Here is an 11,623-nt window from a genome sequence, read left to right as displayed (position 1 = left end):
GCCTCGCGGGCCTGGCTCACAAGAAAATACCAATTCGAACGTGCCTCGCGAGACAGACCCAGAAGTGTTTTAAAATTCGTGTCATACAGACTCAATAATATATGCGGACAACCAATCAACTCGTTTTTTCCCGCGCGAATCTGCTTGAACCTTGTGCGGACAATCAAACGCGCCCTAGCCAACTCGAGGCACTGTCAAGGCTAGGCGTATTTGAGTGTGGACGCAAACCAAAGACCTTAGTCCCTATCCTTGGCCCCACTTGTCATCCTCGCCCGCCTCCCACTCCATTCCCCTTTGCTCCGCTCGCCCCAGTCGTCCGGCGCCGACACGCTGTTCCCTCGCCGTGCCGCCTCCACCTCCACCTCGACTGCGTGCGCTAGCCTGCCCGCACTTTCCACGACCCGGCTTGCCTTCGGAGCGAGGAGAGGGAAACGATGGTGGCCATCGCCGCGCTCGCGGACGGCAAGAGGCCCGTCGCTCCGTTCCATCTGCTCCAACCTCCTCTTCATCTCCTTCTCCGCGTTGAAGAAAATCTTAGGCGATTTAGTCGATATTAAATACCTGACGGGCTTAGTGATCGTGTTGCTGTGTGCAGGTGGGCGGGGATTTCTCAGACGGGGAAGCCCGGCGCGAAGGCTCCTAAACCCATCAACTTGCCGAACCAGAGGTAGCATTTCTAACCCTAGCACTTGGCATCTGCTGGAGAAGCTCCTGATCGAGGCATTTGCTTCTGTCAAATATTTATCACTGGCTTCTTTCGTGTCTTGTGAAATTGATGTGGTGAGGGTCTGTTTGCCTAGGTTGGACAGCCATGGCCTCCGCAGTGACAAGATTGTTCCAAAGTAAGATTTCTCCCTGTGATAATTTTCTGGGTGCTGCTAGAATGGGGAGATAGTATGGTTCCTGGATACGCACATATCTTTGAGGTATCTGGTTTATAATTAAATAGAGAAAGGAAATTATGCCAAAAACATCACATGCTAGGTGCGTGTACCCCTTGGAGGATTGGATAATACACCTGTATGTTTGTCAAGTTTTTTTTTTCCACGTTAGTCAGTAAGTTTTGCTTCTCTGGTGAAACAACAGCCTGAAAGGGCATGGGGACATGTGGATTCCTTCACTATACTGTCCAGGCAACCCTTATTTACGCAAGCTGAGATGATGTTTCATTCTTATTGCCGTCTGATGAAAATTTTGCATGGATGTTAGGGGCACGACCACTTGGGACGGCAAATCAATGCTCCCAGCATCAAATGCATGGGCTTCACCTTTGCTTCTGAATCCCAAGAATGATGGAACTTCTGGTTCACCTAGCCACATTGATGATCGTCCTTCTTCCCGAGGAAGCTCGACGTCATCATCATCAGTTGGAAGTGACTTCCTTGACTTACCATCGTATCGTTTGCCAATGGCCGCAAATTATCCTCGAAGTACAGAGAAAAGATCAGGGAGCTTGCAAGTTTCTCGTTTTCCAGATTCTTTCAGTAATGTTCTAAAAGCACCGTTGAAAGCTGTTGGCAGACGGGTATGCACCCCTACTGTAAATCATGTTGTCAATTAACTGAGGATTTTCTTATAGTAAATTTTGCCAATGTAGGCAGCAACATCACAGGGGAGAGGGTTCAGCCTAAGTATGGATGATTTCCCAGTACTTGGCTCCAAAAACTCTGCGTCAACCAGTCAACAAGGTGGCAAACTGCAACATTACATTTGGTTTGCACAAAGTCTGTTTGTAGTTCAGTTATTCACACTATATTGTACTCCCTCCGTCCTAAAATAAGTGACTCAACTTTGCACTAACTTTAGTACAAAGTTAGTACAAACTTGAGTCACTTATTTTGGGACGGAGGGAGTATCTGAATGCATATTGTTGTTTGGCACCAAGTTATCTGGAACAGAATAGATATGCCGGTATTTTACTTGGTTGGACATGTCCATAAATTCTGTCCAAACTGATAGTTTCTGGGGCTAAAAGCTTTAACCGTTCTATATGGTTAACGAGTCACATTTGTTCTCCCTACTCATTATCTTTTCTGTTACAGGGCAAATTTCAGGAAGGTGGCCAACTATTGCTTCTGGTATTGTGGCAACACAAGATAAACAAGGAAAGAACCAGATAACTGGTATACACTCGCTTGATGAATGCTACGAGCTATCTCACTCTTTCGTATTCCATACCCCAAATATCATCACAGGATCATAGCAATCTGTGTTCAGTAAATGTAATTTCTTTTTCATATGATTAGATATGCTCTAAGATATCCTTATATGACAGGAACTGGTGAGGTAATTTTGTCTTGCAGTTATGAGCATGAAATTATCTCAAGAATGGACTATGTTTGCAAAGGAGGCGATCCTATTCCTGCTGCAAAGTGGATAAGGGGAGCTGAGCAGGCTCAACTGCATGATCCCCAAGTTCCTAATATATGTATACCTCCTCCATTGTTGGATTACTGGCATCGTCCTCCTGATCAGCCACCTGATGAAAATGGAAAATCGCATAGTGGAGAGGTGCCATATGGTCCGTACAAGCATGCTGACCCGACTGGCTTTGCTGTTGAATCTCTTGCTCATCGTGATCAGTTTGCGCTCAACGAGGAGGCACTAGCACAGCAGGATATTGGACATGGTGGGTATTATCCAGACAAGAGGGATATATCTCATGCTCACATGCCTGCTGATTGTTGTGTCATAAATCAATCTTGCCATGTTCTTGGGAAGGTCAAGAATGGCCATGCAGATGTACTTGAGATCGAGAAGCAACCTATCATCAAGAAGGATGTGGCTCTATTAGAGAAAATCAAGTGTCTAAACAACAAAGCTAGAAATTTCCGTGCCCTTAACTTGTCCAATCTACTTTCATCTCTACTCAAGGACTCCAAGGTTAAACACCCAAAAATCATCCATGTCGAGGAAGATCCTGCGACAAAATATGTTCCCTTCAGTGCTTCCACCAGTGAGACTGGTCCTGTCTTTGACAGGCTTAATTCTGTTTCTCAAAGCAGCAGTTCTGTGCCAACTAATCCATCAAATGGGCCTGATAAGGGTGTAACTGTTGTTTGTCTGTCAGAAAAACAAGTTACTGAATTCAGCCAAGCTGGAAAAGTTGTTAAATCTGCTGATCGCCATTCATATGGAAGAAGCGATATCTCAAGAAACATGCTTGATGGTTCTGCTCAGGACATGCCATCCTGTATTACTGGACATGGACGTGAAGAGCACTCCATGGTTGACTCTTTGCGAGGAGTTCTTATGGTAGATGCTCATCAAGACCAACTTCTTTCTAGGAACACCTCACAGCAGCCACATGTGACAGTCGCTGATAAGGAGTCAAATTGGCTTCATTGTGAAGACCAGGTATGTGGTTTTTGTCTCCTTAGGTATTGTCCTCTGATAAAATTGAACTTACGCATTGGAGTAGTTGCCGATTTCTGTGATTATTTCTTACACGGAAACTCAAATGAGATGCATAGAAAGATAAAAAAAAGCAAAACATCCTTTTTCTTCTGTACCTGTACAGTTTGATTGAAGTGTTCATACTAGGGTTAGCAGTAGGCAGGTGAGCGTCCAGGGAGGTTTGGACACTATGAGTTATTCAGTGTGTATGTCACCTCTGCTGCACAAAATTTTCCATGGCATCTACCTGGCGACGGATGTCATGTTTCTTTATCGCATTAAGGTTTCATGTAGCGTTTGTTTCGTAAAACTTAGACCCGAGAACCCAGTCCTGTAAACCTTGATATTAGAGATGTTTCTGTCACTCCTTCGGTCCTTCCAGTAATGCCCTTTACTTGATTAATTCATTTATCTCTATTAGACCTTGCAGTCTTGCTGATGTAGATACCTATCTTCCAAGAGTTACTCTCTGTCCCTGTACAGTGTGCCCAACAAAGTGGCACACACATACAGAAATGAAATGTTTATAATTGGCAGGCAATTACTGCAAAATTGTTGCTAAGAGCTTCTTGTGCCATGGTTGTTGTTTAACTAGTGTTTTTTTGGTGCATTCAGCATTCCAGAATGAGATATTTGTCTGCTCAAGCTGCGAAACAACTACAGGACGCGGAGAAGTGGATTAGTCAACAAAATACAAATGCTATTGCAAAACTGGAAGAATTGAGGAGGTATCAATCAATACAGAGTCAGAAGTCCAATGATGCGCCCCCAGACGCAGATATGTACTGCAAACCAAAAACGCGAGATGACGTGACTGCTAAATGTGCTAGTTCAGTGGCAGATACATGTTGTATTGTCTCTGCTGATGGTCATAATGCGCCTCAGCCAGTAGCTGGAGTCAAGATTAGTGAAGTTTCTATTGGTTCCAGTGCAGCATCAAATACTTCAGGTCTTAGTAAAGGTTATAATTTCATGTCTTCAGCCAAGAGCACACAGGCTAACATGATGGAACACATTTCCCTCAACTCACTGTCACATGACAACAGTACTCCAGAACACTGGCCAATGGAGAACAGACATATGCATTTTGGTTCATGGGAGAGAAATATAACAGATAGGGAGATACCTGCAGACACGAAGGGTGTTGAAACTAAAAATCATGACGACCTCTTGACCAGAAACAAGAGCAGCAGGAGGAACTTTAATTCAGTTAGGCCTGCAGCGCCACCTGTGTTTAATGAGAAGAATTCTACAGAAGTCCCGAGTATGCAAAAAACCCATGTTCCATGTATTGCCATTAATAGTTCTATAATTCCTGCCAAGGTTACTTCTGTTACAGGTCTTATTGTGGGTAATATAATGCTTGATGATGTTCCACTTGCATCAGTAAACCGGGAGTGGGCAGTACTGGCCAAGGAAGTACATGATACAGCTAGTAGCCTCTCAGGGCCTCGGCAGGTCAAGAAATCAGAAAAGAACCAGCATGGTCTACTGCCTGTCGAGACTCCAATTTCAAACGATAGTGTCATGTGCAAACCGATTAAACAGACAGGCAGGAAAGAAGAGCATGCAGAAGGAGGTCCGCATGGTATGGCTGTAGTTGATGGATTTGCTTCGGTGGTGCAAAATCTCGCTAAACCGGTAGAGTACTTCAATGTGGCAGATGTTATACAGGAGTCATCTGATCAGTGGCAGCAAGGAGATGTGCAATTTGAGTCCAAGGCCCATGGTGGTACAGAAGACCGTTCAAAACTAACTGAAATGGTGTCCTTGCCTGGCAATACTTGGGAAAAGCATCCGGCGACTGACAGTCCAAGGCGCTACCATGTTGAGGCCCAAAGGAATGTGGGGATTCGCTTTGGTTACAGGGAGAGGGCAGGCAGGGGACGCTTCTTCCACGAATCACCAGCTCCGTCTAGGGCTCGCTGGATGCCTAAATACATCTCCCATCCTCAGAGCGATGCACAATATGATGGGGTCTCTGAATGGCTGCAGGATTCCCACCAATTGTTATTGGACATGGACAACTCACAGGGATTGGACAGCAAACCGACTCAGATATCTGACAGAGATGCTGGAATGGATCTGCAGGGTGGAGAAGGCAATGTAGGCATGAGCTTCGTAGATGAAAACCCCTTGATATGGAACGAAACAGAGTGGGAGTATCAGCCTCTCTTTCCAGCGCCACATCGCCTTGGCCAACGACACGGTGACACGAGTGGTGATGGTCAAAGGGGTAGAGGCAGACAGTACCGCCAACAGCACGGTGACGCGAGTGATGATGGTCAGAGGGGTAGAGGCGGACACTCTGAGTACCACTATCCGGAGCCGGTAAGATCTCGTGATACCGCACCTGACATCCAGCGGAACCCCGGCGGTGCTGACAATCATCAGTATCCGGCCTATTCAAGACTGGGAATGCACACGGAGCGCAGGTACTATATTTGAGGGTCGCTGTTGGATAGCTGTGCTCCATACAATCATCACCAATCCAGTCCTGTAATCAATTCCTGAATGTTCTTGTGAGTTGCTGAAGCGTAGATAGCCTTTTGTCAGCTCTGTTTCTTTCTTCTATGGGCTTGCGATGATCCATTTACTTGTGACCTTTATCTTGTAAAGCTTTGTCTGAAGAATATTCTACTTTCTGATGGCCGAATTCTGCACGGATCGCTGTTTAGGTGTCAGGAGAAACTTTTCTCATTGATTTGTCCAGTTAGCAGTTATTTTTCTTTCTTTCTTGAAGCAGGCCAGCGGAGCTAGACACAGCCTCGGTGTATCGCTTCTGTTCTTCTCCTCGGTTTCCCTTGCGCGTGCTATGCGCCGGCCGGCTTTCGGCTGATCAACCTCCAGCCGTTTGATTCAACAGCCACCACCCGTGCGATCATCTTCTTTCCCTAATCATCGCACGCACACGAGTGCCCGCCGGTGTTCTTTGAATCCCGAGATAATTGCACCTATCATCCTTATACTTGCTGGCTAGGTCCAGAATGGTCCTCATACTCAGAAAGTGCTTCAGTACGATCCTCGTACTTAAAAATACGAGGTGTATACGGTCCTCGTCGTGAGCTTGGTCGCCCTGTACGTATCGTGTATAGTAAGAGCAACTCTCTCTCTCTCTCTCTCTCTCCGTCCAAGCGGGGCCCATCTATCAGTGGGTGGCTGAAAATAAATAAAAAGGGGTGCTGTAGCGTGGAGGTTTCGAGCCTGCGGCCACAGGATAGAGCACAAGCAAGCTAGCCAACTGTGCTACTGTCTATGCTTGCCACAGGTGACAGGTGAGATGCACAATTTTATATTTGGACGGACAGACAAACGAAATTCATTTATACTATTGCGTGTATTGTCATTTTGTTGGACTAATTACTTTAGCTTGTCACAGTTTGTCTTATGCATGCAAAATCTTTACTTAGATGTCAGAAACTCGGAAAAATGGTCACTTACAAAATAAAAAACTTTTTCTAAATATGTTCTGGTAAGGGACATTTCATTATTTATTAAGTGAAGTCACACTTTGGACTATTTCTTGCCGTTTCATATTTATATTCATTCTGTGGGTGGACTAATTTTAGTAGATTTTCTCATGCTAGTTTTCTATTCCAAATATGCAAAGACGTGATAAATTACTCTCTTGCAAAAACGTAATAAGGTATAGCTTATTGTGTCTAGTATAACTTGGTTTCCTTTTAGTTGAGTGAATATAAATATGAACCATGTGCATTTTTTGTCTTCTACTTACAAATTTCGTTTGTACAAAAAAATATTTGAATGAATATATTACATCGCCAAGGAGTAAATAATATGAACCATTTGCATTTCAAATATAAATTTTAATTCAAGTAGTACTCCCTCCTTCCCAAAATATAAGGCGTGGTTTGACTTTTCTGGTCTTCGTTGCACAATTTTGACTATGATTTTCATGTATTCTATGTCTATGAAATTAGGATACATACATATGAAATAAAATTGTTTTACAAGACAAATACGACAATGCCATTTATACATGTTCAATCCATATACTTTGATATATATTAGTGGTCAAAGTCGTGCATCAAAGACTGTAAAAAGTCAATCGCGCCTTATATTTTGGGAAAGAGGGAGTACATCATTATGCATTTCTCCTTATAGTTATCAGTGAGCTAAGAGCATCTCCAGTAGTTCGCCCCCCCAGGGCGCCGAAAAAGAGCGGCCTGGGGATGAACCGGCGCTAGATTGGCCCCTGGGGGCGACCTAGCTCCCAGCCACGCCCCCAGGCGATGCCTCCCAAGCTGTGGCAAATTCAAACTTGGTCATTCCCGCTCACAAAAAAACGCCACATGTCCGCGATCACATCGGCCTAGTTCGGCGATCATCTTGCCATAGTTCGGCTATCGAATGAAAAAGTTCGGCGTACAAAAAAGAAAGGGCGGGCGTACACCGCATCACACGGCGGGCTCATCCTCCGGCGTCGACGGAGTCGGCATGCGCGGGCTTGGCGGTGCCGGAGCTGCTTCTGTGCTGGGCGGCGTCGGCACGGCTTCCGTCCCGCTGGGCGTCGTGGAGGCATCATCACTCGGACTTGGCGGCGTCGGCGGCGTGGGCGTGGGAGTTGGCGGCGTCGTCGACGTCAGCTGGTTCAGGATGAGGTCGCGCTCCGCCAAGTACCACGCCTTGACTGCCTCGTCGTTGCTCTGGAGCATGTCCGCCCTGCCCAGCAGGAAAGCCAGGTCGGTGTTCCTCTTCTTCGCGGCGACGTTGGTCCGGAGTAGGTTGAGCTTGACGGCGTTGCTCGTCATCAACGCCGACCACCGCGCCTCGGTCTTCTCTTCACGTAGGGCGGCCCGGGCTTGTGCGTCGGCGAGGGCAATGCTCGATGGACTCCTGTACGCGCGCGGTAGCCGAGTCGGCGTGTTTCCCCTTCTTGGCCCCTTTGTTGCCCTCGGGGCGCCCCTCACCCGCGCCCGGCATCGGCGCGTCCGGCTTGTAGGTCTCCTTGGCCTTGGCAAGGGTGCACCGGACATCCGCCCACTTCTCGCACTTCTCGATCCGTTTGAAGACGTGGAGGTACTTGAATTCTTGGTCGCTGCTGTCCTGGCGATACATGGCGAACATGCGCAGCAGCTGCACCGAGGAACAAACAGTTGGCGGGGGTGCACGACGAGAAGGAGTGGGAGACCGGCATGCCATACCTGATCCTCAATGTTGGCTCCGCTCTCCGGGCGAGCCGCGAACTCCTTGACGATCCCATGCCATTTGTTGCATGCCGATTGGATGAGCCCCCAATGGTGAAGGAAATATGCCCTAGAGGCAATAATAAAGTTGTTATTTATATTTCCTTATATCATGATAAATGTTTATTATTCATGCTAGAATTGTATTAACCGAAAACTTAGTACATGTGTAAATACATAGACAAACTGAGTGTCACTAGTATGCCTCTACTTGACTAGCTCGTTAATCAAAGATGGTTAAGTTTCCTAACCATAGACATGAGTTGTTATTTTATGAACAGGATCACATCATTAGAGAATGATGTGATTGACTTGACCCATCCGTTAGCTTAGCACTATGGTCGTTTAGTTTGTTGCTATTGCTTTCTTCATAACTTATACATGTTCCTATGACTATGAGATTATGCAACTCCCGAATACCGGAGGAACACTTAGTGTGCTATCAAACGTCACAATGTAACCGGGTGACTATAAAGATGCTCTACAGGTGTCTCCGATGGTGTTTGTTGAGTTGACATAGATCGAGATTAGGATTTGTCACTCCGATTGTCAGAGAGGTATCTCTGGGCCCTCTCGGTAATGCACATCACTATAAGCCTTGCAAGCAATGTGACTAATAAGTTAGTTGCGGGATGTTGCATTACGACGAGTAAAGAGACTTGCCGGTAACGAGATTGAACTAGGTATGATGATACCAACGATTGAATCTCGGGCAAGTAACATACTGATGACAAAGGGAACAACGTATGTTGTTATGCGGTTTGACCGATAAAGATCTTCGTAGAATATGTGGGAGCCAATATGAGCATCCAGGTTCCGCTATTGGTTATTGACTGGAGATGAGTCTCGGTCATGTCTACATAGTTCTCGAACCCATAGGGTCCGCATGTTTAACGTTCGATGACGATCGGTATTATGAGTTTATGTGTTTTGATGTACCGAAGGTTGTTTAGAGTCCCGAATGTGATCACGGACATGACGAAGAGTCTCGAAATGGTCAAGACATAAAGATTGATATATTGGAAGGCTATGTTTGGACACCGAAATGGTTCCGGATGAGTTCGGGCATTTTCCGGAGTACCGGGAGGTTACTGGAACCCCCCGGGGAGTCAATGGGCCTTATTGGGCCTTAGTGGAAGAGAGGAGGAGGCGGCCTGGTGGAGGGCGCGCCCCCCCAAGCCCAATCCGAATTGGGGTGGGGGGCCGGCCCCCCTTTCCTTTCTCCTTCTCCCTCTTCCTTCTTCTCCTACTCCAACTAGGGAAGGGGGGAAACCTACTCCTACTGGGAGTAGGACTCCCCCCTTGGGTGCCCCCTATGAGGGCCGACCCTCCCCTCCTCCACTCTTGTATATACGGGGGAATGGGGCACCCCATAGACACACAAGTTGATCTTAGCCGTGTGCGGTGCCCCCTCGACATATTTCCACCTCGATCATATCGTTGTAGTGCTTAGGCAAAGCCCTGCGTCGGTAACTTCATCATCACCGTCATCATGCCGTCGTGCTAACGAAACTCTCCCTCGGCCTCAACTGGATCAAGAGTACGAGGGACGTCACCGAGCTGAATGTGTGCAGATCGCGGAGGTGCCGTGCGTTCGGTACTTGATCAGTTGAATCGCGAAGACGTTCGACTACATCAACCGCGTTTCTTAACGCTTCCGCTTTCGGTCTACGAGGATACATAGACACACTCTCCCCTCTCGTTGCTATGCATCTCCTAGATGGATCTTGCGTGATCATAGGATTTTTTTTGAAATACTGCGTTCCCCAACAGTGGCATCTGAGCCAGGTCTATGCGTAGATGTTATATGCACGAGTAGAACACAAAGGAGTTGTGGGCGTGGGTATATACATATTGCTTGCTGTCACTAGTCGATTCTTGATTCAGCGGTATTGTTGGATGAAGTGGCTCGGACCGACATTACGCATACGCTTACGCGAGACTGGTTCTACCGATGTTCTTCGCACACAGGTGTCTAGTGGGTGTCTGTTTCTCCAACTTTAGTTGAATCGGTTTCAATGAACAGGGTTCTTTCTAAAGATCAAAAAGCAATCACTACACTATGTTGTGGTTTGGATGCATAGCTAAGAACGGTTCTTGCTATGCCCGTAGCAGCCACGTAAAACTTGCAACAACAAAGTAGAGGACATCTAACTTGTTTTTGCAGGGCATGTTGTGATGTGATATGGTCAAGACGTGATTATATAAATTGCTGTATGAGATGATCATGTTTTGTAACACAATTATCGGCAACTGGCAGGAGCCATATGTTTGTCGCTTTATTGTATGAAATGCAATTGCCATGTAATTGCTTTACTTTATCACTAAGCGGTAGCGATAGTCGTAGAAGCAATAGTTGGCGAGACGACAACGAAGCTTTGATGGAGATCAAGGTGTCAAGCCAGTGACGATGGTGATCATGACGGTGCTTTGGAGATGGAGATCAAAGGCACAAGATGATGATGGCCATATCATATCACTTATATTGATTGCATGTGATGTTTATCCTTTATGCATCTTATTTTGCTTAGTACGGCGGTAGCATTATAAGATGACCTCTCACTAAATTTCAAGGTATAAGTGTTCTCCCTGAGTATGCACCGTTGCTATAGTTCGTCATGCCGAGACACCACGTGATGATCGGGTGTGATAAGCTCTACGTTCACATACAACGGGTGCAAGCCAGTTTTGCACACGCGGAATACCCGGGTTAAACTTGACGAGCCTAGCATATGCAGATATGGCCTCAGAACACTGAGACCGAAAGGTCGAGCATGAATCATATAGTAGATACGATCAACATAGTGATGTTCACCATTGAAAACTACTCCATCTCACGTGATGATCGGACATGGTTTAGTTGATATGGATCGCGTGATCACTTAGATGATTAGATGGATGTCTATCTAAGTGGGAGTTCTTAAGTAATATGATTATTTGAACTTTAATTTATCATGAACTTCGTACCTGGTAGTCTTTTGCATATCTATGTTGTTGTAGATAAATGGCCTGTGTTGTTG

General features: G+C 46.1%; 1 protein-coding gene across 1 annotated transcript; it reads left to right on the top strand.

Moving 5' to 3' along the window:
- Positions 1–254: 254 nt before the first annotated feature.
- On the top strand, positions 255–6,096 carry LOC119286052. Its single transcript, XM_037565393.1, has 8 exons — positions 255–469; positions 596–667; positions 801–842; positions 1,210–1,525; positions 1,598–1,688; positions 2,043–2,123; positions 2,276–3,357; positions 4,012–6,096. Exons 1-8 carry the CDS (start codon positions 435–437, stop codon positions 5,842–5,844), a joined length of 3,552 nt encoding a protein of 1,183 aa, XP_037421290.1. The 5' UTR covers positions 255–434; the 3' UTR covers positions 5,845–6,096.
- Positions 6,097–11,623: the final 5,527 nt, after the last annotated feature.

The sequence above is a fragment of the Triticum dicoccoides genome, chromosome 4A (genome assembly GCF_002162155.2).
Source record: "Triticum dicoccoides isolate Atlit2015 ecotype Zavitan chromosome 4A, WEW_v2.0, whole genome shotgun sequence".
Taxonomy (NCBI): domain Eukaryota; kingdom Viridiplantae; phylum Streptophyta; class Magnoliopsida; order Poales; family Poaceae; genus Triticum; species Triticum dicoccoides.
Note: the sequence above shows the minus strand (reverse complement) of the source record. Positions and strands in the feature narration are given on the sequence as shown.

Coding starts and splice junctions, on each gene's coding strand:
- LOC119286052 (XM_037565393.1), top strand. CDS start 435: ATGGTGGCCATCGCCGCGCTCGCGGACGGCAAGAG. Junction 470..595: donor GCGCTCGCGGACGGCAAGAG/GCCCGTCGCTCC, acceptor TGCTGTGTGCAG/GTGGGCGGGGATTTCTCAGA. Junction 843..1,209: donor AGTGACAAGATTGTTCCAAA/GTAAGATTTCTC, acceptor CATGGATGTTAG/GGGCACGACCACTTGGGACG.